The following is a 19,096-nucleotide window of genomic DNA, read 5'->3' on the forward strand; positions in this document are numbered from 1 at the left end:
GGGGCAGCCACGCGGATCGGCAGCCACGCGGATCGGCTCACCCCGCGCTCCCGCGCACATCCCGCACCTCAGCCTACGTGCCTGGAGCTGCGTCCCGCCCACCAAAGACAGGGACGCGGGAGACGCAGCCGTTCGCCCAGCGCATGCGCAGCCCGCGCCCCAAGGCTCGGACGGGAAACCATTCGCCCCATGGTAGCCCCCACCCCTCCTTTGATCAGCAAGAGCGCACGCGCGCCGTGCGCGGGACCAGCCCAGGAGCAGCGCCCCTCCCGTTTCCTGATTGGCGGAGGTTGTGGCTGCGCGCGCGCGGCGGACGGGGGGCGTGGCGGGGCGGACGCGCCATGTGTGCCGCTCTCTGCACGGGCGCGGGGGCCGCCTTAGAGCCGGGGTGGGAGCCGCCGGGCAGCGCTGCGCCCTCGCGCCTCCGGTGTTGAGAAGAAGCGGGGCGAGGTCGGACCATGTCCGTCCCGCGGCGCTATCTTTGCCTCGCCAGCCGGGCGGCTGGAGTCACCTCCGCCCCGATAGGGCTGCCGCTGCTCGAGGGAGCCCGTCGGCGTCTCCTCGCCTCCCCCGGGCCGAGCGCGGCCGGGACCGGGCCATGGTGGCCGCGGCGACGAAGCTGCGGGGGTCCGGGGGCGGCGGGTGGCGGATTCCGGCCGGAGCGCGTGGCGGTGGTGGTGAAGACGACGCGCTACGAGTTCGAGCAGCAGCGGTACCGCTACGCGGGGCTGTGCGAGGAGGACCTGAAGCAGCTGGTGAGCGGGGCCGGGAGCCGCCGTCGGGCCGGGAGAGCGGCGCGGCCTCGAGCCGGGGCTGTTACCGGGGGCCGGGTGTGCCCGGGTTTGTGCCGAGCTGTTCGAGATCAGAGAACCCCGTTCTTGTTTTCCCTTGCGGCGCGCAGCGAGAAGGCTGCATGTGCGGAGGTGCAGGCGGAGGGAAGCGCTGCGTTGCGAAAATCCCTCCGACACCTGGAGAGGACTTGGTCGCGTTCCCTCCCACTCTTTTAGCTCTGCTTTGCTTCCTCGATTTGTCTTTCGTTACCTAACAACTCCAGCCAAACAGTCGGATCTCCCGTGCGCACCTGTCTGTCCTGCTGCTGCTGCTTTTTGATGCCTTTTTCTTCGTTCTTTATGGGATCGGTGCAAAGGCAGGTGGTTGGTGGGAAAGGCACGCCAAGGGCAGCACCTTCCTGCTGTGTCCGTCGTCGCTCCAAACCGTTGCTTTGGACTTGCAGTCTTGGCTGGGCTGAAACTTGCAGAGGGGTTTCATTTTTGTAGGAGGGACAGGTGATGTGTTTGTGTTGCCTTCAGAAGTACAGTATCTGAAGAAAGAGAGCTCTTGCCGTTTTTCAACGTTTTCCTTTTTAACCATTTTTCTGGGTATTCAGGCAGCTGTCCACCTCCTGTGGAATTCTGGTCTGTGCATACTGCGTGTTGCGTAAATCTCTTTACGTGATCGAACTTTACGTGGTGCCACAAGGAACCACCTGCCCGCATTTATACTGTCACTGCATGCAGGTCAGTGCTGCTGAGTGTCTCCCTGTTCCACCAGAGCTGCAGAGAAGCGGCATCTCACCCAGCTCACATCAAGACTGCTCCTCTGTTGGCGTGCAGTTAAGCTTCTCTCAAGGGAACTTTTATTGCTGAGAAGTATAGAGAATCAGCTTAGTTCCTCAGCGTGCAGCTGAACCCTGGAGGAACAAATCTGCTTGTTTCACCTTTCCCTAACTGCTTTTGTGCAGGTAAGATCAAGACCTGGGGATCGATAGCCTGTGTCAGCTGAAGATCTCTTAAAGAAAAGTAACCCCAAATGCACAGTGCTTTGTTGCAGTAGTTGCACAAAAATCTTCAGTGTACTTTTGGAGAAAATCTCAGGAATACTAATTCTCCAGACTGTGAACAGTGCCTTTTTATGTCTGGCTTCCCCCTTAGAATACCTCCATGTGAGGAATTGCAGCAACAGAACTCGTTATCTCTATGTAACCAAAGTCTAACTTGCCCAAATACGTGTCCATCAGTATTTATTTAGGCTTTCTGCAAAAATGCCTCTATTTACTGTCTGCTGGGAATCAGGTCTCATATTCTTTTCCTTGATTTCTGGACTGGCAGTAGGCTCAGCAAATGCATTAGATGAGGATTCAGGAGAGTCTTACCAGCTTTCCTGTGAATCTGCAAAATGTTTTTCCTGCTATAGATAGTCTTGGAACTCAGTGCTTTTTGTTCTGAATTAGTCATGCTGCTTCCTGCATCTCCTTCTGGTGTAGGCTGCAGGAGCTGGTCCCTGGGCTGCTGGTCTCTGAGAAGCAGAAGCCAGACACGTGGACAGGGTGTCCCACTGGGGGTATGCAGGGTTGGGGTTTGGTTCATCATGAAGGCCATGCCCTAATGCAGATATGAGTAGTGCAGAAGTTCAGTCACATGGAGAGTTGAGACAGGTAGCAGAGTGGGCATCTGGGCTGGCCTGAAAGCCTGTGGGCGATGAGATGATGGCAAAAAGCATGAATGTATGTAGGAAGCACTTGTTACAGGCCTAAGCAGTTGTGCTTGATTGCTGCAGCAAGAAAGCAGGCCCAAATGTAGGTGTTGCACTTAGCTGTTTTTGCATGAAGACAGAAAAAACAGTGAATCACCTAATGCAGAAGACACATTTGTGCATGCCTTTGAGCTTCAAATTAAATAGATTACACAAACAATTAAATTGTTCTGTATTCATAGAGGCTCTAAATCATTGATGTATTTTAATATACATGAAAAAATGTAAATCAGTGTGCATCATATACATGATATGCTATATAAATTATAACATACACTGAATAGCATGCTACCTTGGTATAGAAGCTGGTTTGCCAACACTTCTAATGGGAAATGCAGGCACCTGGGAGCTGTGGCCCATTTTGTGTGTGCACGAAGTGAGTTGTACTGCACAGGCAGTGTTAAAGGTTGCAGAGTCAAAGTGGCAAGTTGAGAATTCCTTAATTCTTTCTTACTGCAAACAGAGAGAGGTGAAGAAATAGTCCAGCCAGCAGAAAAATAGAACAGATGGGGGAGACATGCATAGAGAGTAAACACTGAAAGTATTTAGGAGATCTCTGAAAGATTAAATCTTTCACTGCATCTCTGCATGTACGTCATGCAAGAGGTTGTGTTCCTATATCCCGTAGCAGATGCTCTGCGCACTGAAAAATGAGTCTGTTGAGAACTGTGCCTGTTCACTTCTGGCTTGTCATTCACATCCTATTTCTGAATGGTTCTGGAAAGGATAGTTAAGTGCTGTGAATGCCACTATGCAGGAGAAGATTTCAGAGTCTTTAAAAGCTTAGAAAGGAAGTCAAATACATGTAAAAGATGATGAAAAATAAAATAAAAAATATCTTCTGATACCTTGGAAGAAAAATGCCCTTAAGTAATCCAGCACTTTCTACATTAGCAAGATTTGTGCGTCATATCACACAGGAGATGTTTTGTTTGCTCTCATGAGATCTTAAGAGACTTTTGTATTTCTAACACTTGCACTTATTGGCTGGAAGTTCAGTAAAAGTCCTGATCATTTTGCAAGCCCCTACACATAGTTTGCTTATGTCTTGCTCCAATTTATAGGAGAGAGATGAGGTTCTTTTAATATCTGCGTGAGATTAAGAAACAATGGTTCATATGTTAGTCCAACCAGTTTATTACAAATCCTAATCAGGGAGACAGGGAAGGGAAGTAGGGCGATAGAAAAGATAGGAAAGAAGCAAGAATTACAGCGCTCTGAATTTCCTCTGCTTGGCGTCTAAAGGTTGATGGTTACTATAACGACTGATCCAGTCAGCTAATAGTGAAGGCTGCTATTGCTGCTAGAATTTCAGTGCCACTTTCGAACCTGTATTTTCTTCCCAGAAAACTTTTGGGCAGGCAAGCATTGCTGTCTTCCTTACATAAACTTGAGAACTCTCAGTTCCAGTACTAGATAACTTCCTCAGCCCTATTTATTTATTTTTTTCAGTTTTACAAAGCGGTTGACACATAACTGCTGACTTGTCTGTCACTGCTGGAAGGTATCTTGGGAAGATAAACAAAATTAGCTGTCCAAACACACATCAGATTCAGTTTAACTACTTTTGAAAATGCCGTCCAGTGAAAATTTACTGGTAAAAGTAAAAGGTTGTGTTTTTCTTGATTGGAGGAAGGTGATTTAATGCGGACCACAGTTGATGCTCTGCTGTGACTGTTTTAGGTGTCTGTCTTTGGAGTGGGGAGAGAAAGGAAAGAATTGAAATTTTGGAACACTGCAGCACGTTGGCTGAGATGGCCATCTCAAAAAAGTGTTTATTTAGATATCTTGAAAATTAGCAGATGGGTAGAGAAGGAATATTCTGGGTATTGCTGCCTCTGAATAAGGCACAGTTTGAGCTCAGTGTTAATATAGGGCACCAAAATAATGCTAAGCAGGGCTGGTCCAGAAGGAAGTTTCCCCCAGCAGTACAAAAGCCTCAGCTGGAGCTTGTGAGTTCTTGTGCACCAAAAGGAAAATCATAGAAGTGGAGAGGAATTGGGTGCATCCCTACAGTTTAGATGCTTGCAGCACCAGCTGTTACTAATCTGTGCGTTAAAGTTTCAGTGCTGCTTAGACAGTCATCTCTTAAGGAAAATGCACTATTAGCTCTCACTGGATAAGGATTTTTTTTTTTTCTTGTATTACAGAAAAACCTCATTGCTTCTTTTACATCAAATAGCAAAAAGATTTTTTTTTTTTTTTTTTTTTTTTGTGACCTTACCTCTAAATTTATTTTCCTAACTACCAGAAGTTCTGGTTTCTGGGTGTCATATCACTACCCACAAGGTATTCTTAGCAACTAGACAGGTTTTTTGTTCTTTAGACTTCTGTTTGAAATCTGCTTTTCACTCAAAATGCCCTTGATCCACTAGAATTCTATTCAGAAAATGCCACTCAGATATTTTTAACACTAGGGTTTTTATAGATACAAGGCAGGGAGCACAAAGGGAAAACTAATGTGCAAACTGAAGAGTTTAACAAAATAATGATTTTCAATTGAAATCTCAGTCTTTTTGAAAAACACAAAGCCCCCCCATGTTTTCTTTTTAGAACTTGAGACATTCTAAAAAACAGAGTGTTAGAGTGCATATCAGCCCATATATTGTGTGGATCCAGATGCATGGTATATGAAGGTAGGATGAGGACTTAATTAACAACATTGAGGTGGTGCTGTGAAGCTTTTCTTTATTCATATGAATTCAGACTAGCCATCTCTGGTTGCATGTTCTGTAATGTGAACTATTCCAGCAGATTGACTTCTAGGGAGTGCATAAAGAGGGTTTGAAAACTGGCAGAACCGTAGTTTACTGCCTCGCCTTGAAAAGAAAAAAAAAGAATACTGTGTACTGAATTTGAAGCATCATGGAGTCAAGAGATGGATTAGAGTACGCCAAGGTTATATAAACTAGGACACTTTTCTCACAAAAAGTTTGAGCTGCTCTGCTGGAAGCATTGTGGTGTGTGTAACTGCCGTTCAAGTCACAGTCAGTGTTTTTTTACTTACCTTTACTTTCCAGACTTGGCATTTGTGTCTCAGTGTTCAGTAAGTTCAGTTGCTACATTACAGAATAAAATGCCTTCAAGGTTGTCATTTGGTCTTGTGAAGAGTCTGGAAATGACTGAAACAAATGACTGGAACATTGTTTCTTCTTCCGTAGTCTGTGTTTGTTTTTCCAGCACCTCATTCATGTGCACTTAGATTATATATAGCAAATAAACATGAATGTATGGTGTTTTGGTGTGTTTAAATTAAATATCAACTGGCTTGTAATTTAATGCTTAATACAGTTGAGAAAGGCTGTTTTTGAAGGGGGGGGGGAGCCTTTAAGTAGTTGTGATTTATGTCATTGTTATGTTAGTGTCTACTTGGATTGCTTGCATTGTGCTGGATTTCTGGAAGCCTGCAACTGCAGAAAGAAATTCCTGATTTGTTTATAGTTAACACAACAACTTGTTCTGGATTAGGTTGCAAACCCACTATATGGATTCCTCAGTTGTGGTTAAAGTAACAGTTCTTTAATGTGGTAAATGAACCACATGAATGAATGAAATGTGGTAAACTAGTAAGCAGTTTGTGGTATTTCTATTTTTGTTCACCTGCAGATAAAATTCTCACCCTCAGAGCAGCATTTCTTTAAAGCTTTGGGAAAGTGATTTTGCCTGTTTTATTTACCAGATGAAGAAATAGTCTGTCATCTGCCAGAGAAGTAATGGAACGCAAAATGCTTCATCATTGTCACTCTATGGCAGATACAAAGGCAGCATTTGGAAGGCTGCGCTTACAAAAGTGAGGGGTCTGTACTGCTGGGAGAAAAGGTTTGGGAGATGTAAACAAAATGCTTCCTTGCTACTGCAGCCCACTAAGGTACAGCATGGGAAATTACATACAGAACTAATAGAAGCACAGCATGCATAAAGGCCAGACGCTGGGAACAGTTTGTGTAGTTATACATGTCCCAGACTTGGACAAGAAAGAAGGAACTGGGCTTAATGCCTGCAGCCTGCAACTCAGTGGTACTTTGAAATGGAAAACTCAGTTCATGTTTAAAGCTTTGTAGGGAACTTAAACCTTGAGCCCGGGTCTTGTGGATTCTCAGCAGGGCTTCATTTTGGACAACTATGTGTTTCTTTGCTACTTCAGCTAAGGGAAATGGTAATTCTGTAAGCAAGATGTTGAGTTGGTGAATTGCACTTTTAAATTAAGTCAGTGTGTTGTAAATTCATCCAGGACCTCAGTATCTCAGTCAAACTGGTGGCTTTGCTTCAGAGAGGGCTTCAGGACTCTTGTTAGGTCAGTCTGCTTGGTCTGAGTGACCCTGGATGGGTTCATGCTCTCATATTGCAGGCATGACTCTGCTGAAGCCTGTCATATTGCTATCAAAAGCTTCAGCCATAGCCTAATCAAACAAAACATCCATTCAGTGAGCCTGGTCTTCTTCAACGAAGATGTAAATTGGACTCATTTTTTTTTTTCTAAATTTGATGACTACACAATCTTCTTCTTTTTCTCTAACAAAAGCATAGAGGGTCAGCTTGGATAAATTTGGCATTTGTAGTGCAGAAGCAAGTAGGAGAACATGCTTCGGCTTTAAGAAATTTGAAAAGGCTGAATCCCATGAAGGCGGGATCATTGGTAAAATAAATAAAGCAGCTGAAACTTGTGAGTGGTCACTATTTGTTGTCTGGGTAATTGGTCTTCATCTAACAGAAGCTGAAGGTGGGCATGATCTGACACAGTGATGGCTGTTGTCATCCTCAGACTCAGACACCTACTGTATGAAAGCAGAGAGCTGAAGCCCCTGTTGGTTCCAGCCAAGGTTAAAGAAGCCCCAGAGATTTAGAGCTGTGTCTTGAGCAGACCCTTTTTTTTGTGGCATGATCCCAAAGTCTAAGGAATGGACATTCCTACTAGGTGGGTTCTACCACAAATAAGTGCTCAGTCTTTGTCTTCTTGTCTTTTGCCCATTGTTCTCTAAAGTCTGGAAACTGAGCTGCCGTTCATTCCCTCTTTATCTACAAATATAGTAGAACTTCCTATAGTAGAAAATAGGAAAGCTTAAGTATGTTGTCAGACTTTTACATACAGGTGAGGAGAAATGGGTAAGATCCATGTCTTCCTTACTGCTGAGGAAAATGAATTTGTTTTTAATGCAACTCATCAATTTGTCTAGTATTTAACATGAGAGCATAGGAAGATGATTTGCATGCAATTTTAGACTCAGACTTTGGTCTCTAAGCAGATTTTGAGTTAGTGTTCCTTACTGGTCAAGGGAACTAAGAAGTGTATGCTGCCTGAAGTGCATGCTACATTCAGAGCTGTTTCTAGGCCTGGAAAAAGAAGGGACAATTTTCCATAGTGTCATCAAAATCAATTGTTTCTTTTTAAAGCAAGAGTGCTATCTGTCTTGGGAGATTAATATAATCTAGAGAAAATTTTTGAGAATACAAGGCTTTTAATAACTCTGTGCTTTGCTTAGAAATAGTTGATAGACTTTATCTGTAGTGATTATAACACCTTTATCTTAAAGCTAAAATTAAAGCTTGTGTGTTCAGCTGCTGCATTCTCAATCTGTTTGGTGATTCTTTCTACAGAAGTTGGATAGGTAGGAAACTAGTAATCTGTTCTTTTGCTTCTTGTGTGTGAGGGGGGAGGTTTGTTGTGGAAGTCTGTGCGATTGTTCCTAGTTTGACTCCTAAAGGGTCTTAAAATGAGCGGAGGTCGCTAAGGCATTGCCTCCATCCTGCTGCAGTAGCAACTTAAGAAGACTTTGTCAGTGTTGCAAATTCTTAAGCCTTAGAGTATAAATAGGTACATTATGTGCATCTGAAAAGCTACTGTTAATCTTAAGGTTTCTTTATGATAATAGGATATCATAAAATCTTTAGGATAAAATGTAGAAGATGATCAGTTCATGGCTTTGCACTGGACAACATTCACGTTTACTTTTCTGCAATCCTCATGGTTAGGAAACATCAGTAAAACTTTAGCTTTTCTTTTCCCCCTTCTGTATTGCAAGGATAGTAACTCACGTACACAGAAGCAGGATTCTAAAATACGTGTGGACAGCAGCAGGAATCCTGGTGCTGCCAGCTGTGTGGCACTTGGCCTGTCAGTGCAGTGCTGTCGCATGGGGCCTGTGAGGCCCTGGGACAGTGGCTGTGCAGCTCAGGCCCCATGGGGTCAGGCTGAAGGCTGGAGAAGGAAGGCAGCCTCCAGCAACTGTCTCCTGTCTAAATGGCTGTTAAAGGTGCTCTATGAAAAATCAGCCTTTCTTTCAAAATGATCAAGCAGGAGGTTGTGTTGTGGTGTTACACTATCAGACAGCTCAGCACAGGGCCACTTGTTCAGGATGTAAAACAGGATGAGGGAGGTAAAAGTGCTTGAATTTCTGGTTAAGATGAAGACAGTTCACCACGCAAAGCAGAAGCCTTGTACGCAGAAGCAAAGCACAGTGAGGAATAATTTATTGGCTCTTCCTCATCAGCAGTCAGGTGCCAGGACAGCAGGGTAAGCACATGTAGTGGTGTGTCAGGAAGACAAAGACCATCTCTCCAATACCTGACCTTCCTTCTTTGTTATCCAAACATTTATTGTTCAATGTGATGCCGTGACCTCTTGGTTCAGGTCAGCTATCTTGGTTCTGACCCTTCCAGCTCCTCGTGCACACCCAGCCCCTCACCAGCAGGGGAGAAGCTGAAAGCTCTCTGGCACTGTGTAAGCGCTGCTCACCAACAGCTAACATATTGAAGTGTGATCGATTGTATACTCATCTCAAATCCAGTGCAAGGCACCATGTGTCTAGAAAGAAAATTTTAGATAGAGTAGCTACCTAACATCAATAATCATGCAGAGATTCATTTCTTGCTCATTGTTCTGAGGCAGAAGCTTTCTTGGACTAAGCTGAAAGATCATTTGCTGGCAAATCTGGCAAATGAATAAGGTAAATAAAATTGCAAGATGGAGTTTGTATTTCATGTGTGGAAGTAAATAATCTGTGAAATTAGCAGTCTGAAAAACATGCTGCAATAAGTGTCTGCTAGTCAGGCACTCATTTGGTGACTGTGCTTTATTCACAGTGTACGTTTCCAAAGGAGACGTGAATGGGAGCCCTGACCTTGTAACCCTGTAGATTTTTTGAGTGTAGCATTTATTTGCTTTCGATTTCTTTTTGGTTGTAAAACAAGGTCAGTTAGTGCTCCAGAAAGTATGATTGAAAATCCAAATTTTAGCAAATCAGACCTCTGGTGCTAAGGGGTCTGTGGGTAGTAAATACATACATTTTTCTTTTTCCTTTCCACTCCAGATGGATTCTATAAGTGTGAGAACTAGCCCAGCAGTGATTAGTGCTCTGTCTGCAGCATTGTGATTTTCCCCCTGCCCACATCTGGACCTCTTTGCTCCTCAGAGCTTCACCATGAGTTCTTGTGCAGAGAGTCAATTGGAATGTGTAAGCATTGTAGCAGGGGAGGAAACACAAGGCAATTCATGGGACTTAACACCCTGCACCCCAGCAAAGTTGTGCTAACAAGCACAATGACCTGGAAGATCAGTGAAGGTTTTTTCAGGTTTCTTTGCTTATGACCAAGCACAGCTGGCAGCTGCCCACACTGGCTGTCTATAGTGCTGATGATGCCATCCAGGCAAAGCCTAGGAGCCATTGCTATTGGAGAAGGTTTCCTCATCCCAGCTGTAAAACCAGCTGAGGATTTCATTTCTACTAGGTTTCAATCACTGATTCTAAACCCACTAAGCAGAATGAAGATGCAATTCGAGAACAGCCAATTCCATTCTTTTGTATAATTTTTTCAGCACTTTGTGTGTGGCTTATGGTTGGATTTCTTCATGACAATTTTTATCAGACAAATAAAGATTGTGTTTGTCGGATGTTGAACTGCAGTTAGCTGTGATTGTCATGTTTTGCCTGTCCTTTCTCCTTTGCTGTCAAGTTCTGTGGTGTGGGAATCTATATGAAAATGGGATTAGATTCAGCTGTCTGGCACTGCTTGTTCTTGGAAGGCAGTGCAGCCTTGTATAAAAACACAGAAATGAATAGCTGGAAATGCCTTTTCAAAGCTTCTGGCACAGACAAATTTCTCTACACAAACTCAAGGAGGATTTTTTTTCTGCTCTGCGGAGTGAGAAGGGGAAATGGTGACAGTATATCATCTTAGAATACTTCAGGTTAGATGGAAGCGTAAGAAGTAATGTTAAGAGGTGATCTAGTCTAGTGATCTAGTCTAGCCTACTGCTCCAAGCAGGATCTTTTTCATTAGCAAGGTATTTACTAACTCCTTTCACTTAATGGCATCTTTTTTTCCTTTTCTACTTCCAAATTCAGCTTAATCTGCATACAGACGTGTGTTTGGCATACCAGCAGCAAATGAACAGACTAAATAATGAGGTGGAGAATATATATAGAGAGGCAGTGACTGAATTATTGGAATGGAAGCTCATTCAAAAAAAACAAAGTATCGGATAATGAGGCAGTGGTCTTACCGGCCTGCTCATTCAGGTCTTACCTATATGAACTTCAAATGTTTGCACAGTCTGAAGAGTGTCCTGAGATTATTTTAATTTTTTGCTTCCGAGAAGAATGGTGATAGAATGCAATTGCTGACTACAGTTTGTCTTGTTACTGATACAGTTTTGAAAAATTTGGTCAGTGAACCAAGGGCCAATATTGAAGGCAATAGGTGGCTTTACCTTAAGTTTTGCTTTGTTTTTGATGCAGGGGAAGTGCTACCTTTGTTACCATTTGGCAGTCTTCCATTTTGACTCAAATGCGGTTTGAAGGTTAATGCTATAAGTCTTTTGGAGATACCGGTTTTAATTAAGCATTCGTGTTGCTTTTTCTGTTGTCCTCCTATGGTTAGCATGAAGTTTAGGTCAGTAGCTAACTATTTCAGTGCTTTCATCACATGCTGGAGGAGGATATTAATAAAACTGTTTTATGTAGATTTACCCAGAATCTTAAACGCATGAATTTAGAGAAGTGTCTGCAGTGGCATAGAGGTCAGTGTACCATGTTTGTTTGCATGACTGTGTGCAGCCCTGGAGGTTGATTCCTGTGGCAGTGTCATTACTTTAATTGGTGAGCACAAGCTGGCTGGGATTTATACAGAGATGTAACCAAAGGGACACTTACAAAAACATGTATATTTATAATGAGATAAAGTAAGTTTTATGTAGCTTCTGTTTACATTAGTTGCTACAGTAAGTGCTCTTGATTAACTGTTCCATTTTCTGTCTTACAGCTTGCCTTGAAGGGATCTAATTACGCTGGTCTATTAGAGCGGCATCGCATTCATACAAAAAATGTGGAGCATGTTGTAGACAGTTTACGGTAAGAATGCATGGATGCTGAGAATTTCAGAACTTGCAACTGTACATAGGTGTGCGAAATAAACAGAAAAGAACAGTTAAGAAAGCTTTGTATGACAAGTCTTAGTAAAAGAATATTGAGAACAGGATGATATGGATGGACGGTCATTCCTGAAACATGTGAACTAGTTCAGTTTGGTTAACTAGCACATGAAATGATTATCTTGAAAACAGATGGAAACGATAGAAAGCATTTGTGTGGGCATAAAATGCTTCTAAGCCAAATAACAGTTTAATTAGTCCATAGCTACATGCTAGTTTTCCAGAAGGATGTGACAGTAAAAGATATAGCACACATTCTGGCTTTTTTCTGCACTTTTCAGGAGTGAGAAGATAGAAGTCCGTCTTGTTAAACGTCGAGAATATAATGAAGAGACAGTTCGATGGGCAGATGCTGTTATATCTGCAGGAGGTATGATTTTATGAAAATGAAGTATTTCATTATGTTTTCATAGATACATTTTTCAAATAAAATTTGCAAAGTATGAAGCATCTGGAGATATTCATACCTTGAAAACAAATTCTCCAGTATCTAAAGATGTAGCAGTAGGAAATAAAAGGCAACACGTGGCCACTTTGGATATCTTTAGTGTTGTCTTTTGTAAAATGGTGTAAATTGTTGACTTTTCTATTGCTATCTACTGAAGAGGATAAAATACTGTTCTGTGATTATGTGTAGCCCTTTACCTCACTCTATTTTTGAGAAATGTGAGGTGGAGACTAACAAACTGCCATTTCCTTCCCTTCCCAAACTTTCTTTCTTTCTTTCACATTTAATTCCAGTGACTGACAGACGTATCTATTTGGATAGATAGAGGTATGCAATTTCTGAGCCGCTTCTGCCACTGCTTAGAGCTTTCTAAATGAACCAACAGAGCAGCTATCCTGATTGATTCCTTTTAACATTGGATTGCAGCTGGTCATTCAGTTTTGCTTTTATAAATTGCTGCAAAATCTACTGTGTGTTGCTGAGCTCTGACGTAATGTTCAAGCATTTGTGGCAGTACCTGAACACTGCCTTGCATTTGTCTTCTTCCTGTCCATTTTGCTCTTAGTACTCAAAATAGGTTTTATGGGATGTGTTTATACCACAAACACCTCAATAATACTGCTGTAGATTTCAGTCAAATCTTCAAAGTTTAATACTAAAATGAGGGATTAATGTTTCCTCTGCCAGCTTGACTGTGGCAACATCCCTCATAGTTATGAGAGAAGTTGGCACATCAAAGATTTTCAGAGCTCCTATCTTGTTGTAAAGACTGATTTGGATTAGAATTGTTCTTCTGTTTGACAGGGAACTATATTAACATCTGAAGAAACAGTGGCACTTAAAGGCTTATTCTCAATTTACCTTCTCAATTTAATGCGAGACTTTTTTCTGAACATGGATATGTGGAGCCAAATAAGATGTTTAAATTATGCCTTCTGATATGAAACTAGAGCTGTTGTTTTGATAGGAACCACTGTAAAATCTGATATTGTTTTCTGGCTTCTGAGATTTTGTTTAGCATTATTTTCTAAATGATTCATCTTAGTAGGTAATAAGTATATAGAAACCTCCATAAATCTCTTTTCTAACTTCTTCCAGTCACATTTGTTATCTTGAATTTTGTTGGTGGTGTTTTGCTATAAAATATTAGTAGTTTTCTGGTCCTTTTTTTGGTGTGTGTGTGTGTGTGTGTGTGTGTCTGTGTGTACCCCTTAGTTGATTGGCTGTAAATACAGATAGATGGTTAAGGGTGATATGTGCTACAAAACATGTGAGACTATTTGGATTAGAAGGAAAAGTGAAACTAACATCTTCTTGTTTTTCTGTAGGTGATGGTACAATGCTGTTAGCAGCCAGTAAGGTCTTTGATAAATTTAAACCAGTTATTGGAGTAAATACTGATCCTGAAAGGTAAAAACACATTTGGGGAAGCAGTGCTCCATTTAATATCAGGCATAATGTGCATCTATTTTCATGATGCATGTGGCATGCCCATGGCATTTAGCAACATATATGTCTATTGTACTTGATTGTAGGTATCAAGTTAACTTTATTATTATTATAATTTTTTTATTATATATTATAAAAAGTTTTGTTATAAAAGTTTCCAGAAAGGGTTGTCCCCTCTCATCTGAGAGGACTACAGTGTATTGGATAAGCATTACTGTATTCAGTGCTTTCATACAAATGTAGAAGTGCTTAGAGTTTGGTGACTTGTGTTACTGACAACAAGCTTGGTGCTGGAGGTTGTGGTATAGAGTACTGAACGGAAAGGAGACTTAGATAACAAAAGCAACTCAATGTGGTACCTGAATACTTACTTAAAGGGAAGCATCCTTGGAAGATGTTGCCTTCTCAACCACTTACTGGCATTTAGTTGTCCTCTATAAACTCCACCTAGCAGTAAGATTGCTTTGGGCAGGTGGATCCAGTGTATTGGTACTGCTCAGTGGGAATAACCTTCAAATGGGTGGCAGATAAAAACTCAGAATTCACTAAGATTTAGATTTTTGCTTCTGGTATAACCAATTTAATAGTAATAATATTAATTATATTAATATAATAATAATATTAAAATTAATATTATAATAATATAATATTAAATATATAATAATAGTAGATAGATAAGAAAGCAGTGATAAAATACTGTAATAATCTCCATACCTTGTTTCTCTTAAACATTTTTCTAATCTGTTAACATATTTTCTACAGTATCAAGTCTAAGTAACAGGGTTCAAATAATTTGCTTCAAGTTATCAAGTATCACTCATGAAACAGTGTTTAGCTTTCTGGCTTGGATGTGCTGTTCATTTGATCTTAGGCCTGTCACCTGCCTGTCTTGTATCACCAACTTGTGTTCAATATTGTTCCTAACTGGCAAAGTTTTTAACTTTAAATTCCTTGCCTAGAACTGCAGTGACAAGAACTCTTGGAATGTATACATTATTGCAGGATTGCTAGCTGAGCAGCCCATTGTTAGGAGAAATATGGAAATAAGATCCTCACCTCTTGTGTATGCTACAGGAGGTGGAAGATGGGTGTGGTTGCTGATGTACTTTTAATACTATGGGCTTGTAAAAGTAAAAAGTCTAGCTTTGCTTTGTGTAACAAAAAGCTTTTTTTTTTTTTTTTTTTTTTTTTAAAGGCATCAGATATTGGTATACTATCATTTTCCAGTGCCTTTATTCTCTTTTGCTTCCAGATCAGAGGGTCACCTGTGCTTGCCTGTGAGGTATACACACTCATTTCCTGAAGCACTACAGAAGCTTTATCGTGGTGAGTTCAGGTATGATTTGCTGATTTTTGTTTTGTTTTGTTTGTGTGTTTTACAGTACATTGTTTGGATAATGCTTAATAATGTGTGATCTGTAAGGAAGAAGCGATGCTTAGTAAAATTGTAATGGTTCAAATTGTTAATTCTGTGTAAATGTTTACTGTATTGAAAAACGTGTGGTTCAGAGTGGTGCTGGACTGTAAAGGATAAAGTTGGCTGCTGGTTCCTGGAAAAAAAGGCATTTGGTATGACCTTCACCAATTGATTTTCTTTTCTGACTTAGTGAATGACGGATGTGTTTGCTTAATATATTTCAACACTTAGGAGCATTCTACAGTGTACAATTTTACATAGTACAGTGCCTGGTGATGCTAATAGAAGCTGATGAAGCCTACATGGTTAGGAAGTGGTCAGTTTGATGTAGATGGTTTTGCTGATTAAGGTACAGTGACTTAAATTTTGTTACTTGAGTAGTCTTAGGGAAAGCTTTTCTCTATCATAAAGGTTGCTCGATGCTTTCAATACTATATATTCTCAAAATAATTAAACTCACTTGAACTAAGGAGGAAGCAATTTGAATTTTAAAGGACAAACTAGGGTACAGTTTTTTACAGTCTCCTATTTAAAACAAAAGACATGGTTCTGTGGTGTCCTGGTTTTATGATTTTTGATTGGTATTCCACATCAAAGCATCACTCAGTGCACTGTCAATTGCCGGATTGCCCTCTTTGCTCCTTAGCCGTCTTGCCTACAGCATTAGAGTAAGGGCTTCAGTTTTGGAAACTCTTTATTTGATTTATTAGTTTCAATTCCAATCCTACTGTATTATATTATCTCACATTCCACTGTTATATTTAGAAAACAAAGTTTGTTTTTCCTCTTAGCTTGTTGCCACTGTTTTCCCTGTTAGGCCCATCTCCCTACCTTTTTTTTTTTTTTTTTTTTCCTTCCCTCCCTCTGCTTCCTTTTCCAGGGTGTGGGTCTGTGGGTCCCTTCACCCCCTTATCACTGAACTAGACTGAACCAGGCCACACTGTGACATGTAGTGTGTTAACATTCCAGAAATAATTCTGTGATGGCAAGCAATCAAACAGAAGCAAGTCGTTCACATTATAATATATTGCAGTTATTTTTTGTTGTACTTTTAGAATGCTTAATTTGTAGCTTGAAGCATTCTTGCATTTGTGCCATGAAAAATTCTAGAATGAGGTGAATATAGCCATCAGGTTTGATTATACCTAACTAAAGGAGTTTCAGAAGTTGTTACTAAATGAAAAGATACCTTTCAAATCAAATGTCCTCAGGCTTAGAAAGCAGAAGCTCTTTAACTTTCCATCTTGGTAAGTAGTTTTGTTAAAGCTGTTAAAGTCCCTTGCTACTCTAGCCACTTGTAACATTTTATTGGATGCCATCTTGAAATTTTCATTGTTTTGCTCCTGTTGTTGCTCTAACAGGACTAAAGCCTCATCAGGGCAAAACACAAAATATCTTTCTGATTATTGCTTCAGATTAAGTTTGAAAACTGATATTCCTAAGCAAGGACTTGAGTGGTTGTTCTCTGATTTATTTAAGCATAAGGAATCACAGGATCACAGAATGGCCAGGGTTGGAAGGGACTTCAAGGATCATGAATCACGAATCTTCTACCCCCCTGCCACAGGCAGGGCCACCAACTTCCACATTTAATACAAGACCAGGCTGCCCCAGGCCCCATCCAACCTGGCCTTGAACACCTCCAGGGACAGGGCATCCACAGCCTCTCTGGGCAGCCTGTTCCAGCACCTCACCACTCTCTCTGTAAAGAACTTCCCCTGACATCCAACCTCAATCTTCCCTCCCTCAACTTAAAACCATTTCCCCTTGTCCTGGTGTTATCTACCCTTTCAAAGAGTTGATTCCCCTCCTGTTTGTAGGCTCCCTTTAGGTACTGAAAAGCTGCAAAGAGGTCACCCTGCAGCCTTCTTTTCTCCAGGCTGAACAAGCCCAGCTCCCTCAGCCTGTCTTCACAGGGAAGGTGCTCCAGTCCCCTGATCATCTTTGTGGCTCTCCTCTGGACCCTCTCTCTCTCTTTCTTGTACTGGGGGCCCTAGACCTGGACACAGTATTCCAGATAGGGCCTCACAAGAGCAGAGTAGAGCAGGACAATCACCTCCCTGTCCCTGCTGGCCACCCCTCTTCTGACGGAGCCCAGATACCTTTCTGAGCTGCAAGAGCACACTGCTGGCTCATGTTCAGTTTTTCATCCATCAGGACCCCCACGTCCTTCTCTGCAGGGCTGCTCTCCAGAACTGCTCCTTCCAGTCTATATGGATGCCTGGCATTCCTCTGGCCCAAGTGCAAAACCTTGCACTTTGCTGTGTAGAACCTCATCAGGTTCAGCCAGGCCCACCTTTCAAGCCTGTTGAGGTCCCTCTGAATGGCATCCTGTATAATCAATAGATACCAAGATGTTATAATCACAATACAATCAAGAGTTAGACAAAGTAGACAACGATCACAAAAAGAGAATAAGTGGAAGAGCTTACCCTTCAGCTGAGCTCACCAGAAGACACCAAGAGAGGTGATCTCCAGAAGAGATCCTTCCCGTCTGGTAGGCAGCTCTTCAATAGGTCTAGGAGGGGTGCAGCCAGGCTCCACCCCTTCCGGCAGCACAGGTGAATTGCCTTCAGCTGTGCTCCTCTCGCTGACTCATGGCTCGCCTCAGTGATCAATCAGAAGTTCAGGCCGTGACTCAGCAGTTCCCATACACATCCCTACACTCATTTGGAAGGAAATTTTGTGCTAGGTGGATACCTGGATCAACTTGCCTGAAAGAACTTCTGATGGCTCAGAGTTCTATTAGGATGGTGATGTATATATGTTGGAGACTGGAAAGAGAGGATTTTTTTTTTTTTTAATCCTTATCCTTGAACTATGTGGAAGTCACTTTATTTGAAGAAATCTGTTAGCATTTGCCTTGTTCCATGTAACAACCAATCCAATTGATTTATAAAGAACAAGCTATATCAGACTATCTTTGTTTTGTGACAGTAAACAGTGTAACAGGATCTCAGAATAGGGACGTAATAGTCCAGTTCTATAATTTTTTTTCTTTCTTAATTGAAAGTAGTCTTTCTGTTTGGATTGGCTGGAAGAAACTTGATGAGGTTTAATGAAAGCAAGTGTGTAAGGTCTTGCACCTGGGGAGGAATAACCACATGCATCAGTACTAATTAAGAGAGGAGCCCTACAGAGAAGGACCTGGGGGTCCTGGTGGACAACAGGTTGGCCATGAGCCAGTAGTGTGCCCTTAGGGCCACAAAGCCTGGTGGGATCCTGGGGTGGATTAAAATGAGCATGGCCAGAATACTGTGTCCAGTTCTAGGCTCCCCAGTCGAAAAAGACAGGGATCTTCTAGCAGGAGTCCAGCAGAGGGCCACAAAAAATGTTTGAGGCCTTGGAGCATTTCCCATATGAGGAAAGACTGAGTAACCTGGGTCTGTTCACCCTGGGGAAAAGAAGTCAGAGGGGATCTGATAAATGTTTGTAAGTATCTAAAGGGAGATGGGAGACAAATGCATCAGGTCAGAATCTTCTCGGTGGTGTGTAGCAATAGAACAAGGAGCAAAGGCCTGAAACTTGTACATAGGAAGTTCCATACAAACTTGTGGAAGAACTTCTTTTTGGGAAGGGTGATGGAACACTGGAGCAGGCTGCCCAGAGAGGCTGTGGAGTCTTCTTGTATGGTAGATACTTAAGACCTGTCTGGATGCCTACCTCTGTGATCTATTGTAGGGTATTTGCTTTAGCAGGGGGTTGGGCTTAATGATCTCAAGGTCCTTTCTGACACCTGTGATTCTGCGTGATTCTGCATAATGTAACTTCTGAAGATATATTTTGGTCAGTGTCATCTTATTTTACGCATAGAAAAAACATT

General features: G+C 42.0%; 1 protein-coding gene across 2 annotated transcripts in view; it reads left to right on the forward strand.

Annotated features, from left to right (window-relative positions):
* The first annotated feature begins 346 nt into the window (after positions 1-346).
* The window catches only part of NADK2 (NAD kinase 2, mitochondrial), a 30,344-nt gene continuing 11,594 nt past the window's right edge, over positions 347-19,096 (forward strand). The window contains exons 1-5 of one of the 2 annotated variants that reach the window (XM_052670507.1): positions 347-755; positions 11,791-11,879; positions 12,241-12,329; positions 13,736-13,817; positions 15,109-15,192. In XM_052670507.1, the coding sequence (XP_052526467.1) occupies positions 459-755; positions 11,791-11,879; positions 12,241-12,329; positions 13,736-13,817; positions 15,109-15,192 (641 nt within the window). In that variant the 5' untranslated portion in view covers positions 347-458. The remainder of the gene's footprint in view (positions 756-11,790; positions 11,880-12,240; positions 12,330-13,735; positions 13,818-15,108; positions 15,193-19,096) is intronic. The other variant, XM_052670508.1, reaches the window with a different exon arrangement.

Source organism: Tympanuchus pallidicinctus, unplaced genomic scaffold (assembly GCF_026119805.1).
Source record: "Tympanuchus pallidicinctus isolate F22 unplaced genomic scaffold, pur_lepc_1.0 scaffold9, whole genome shotgun sequence".
NCBI classification, from domain to species: domain Eukaryota; kingdom Metazoa; phylum Chordata; class Aves; order Galliformes; family Phasianidae; genus Tympanuchus; species Tympanuchus pallidicinctus.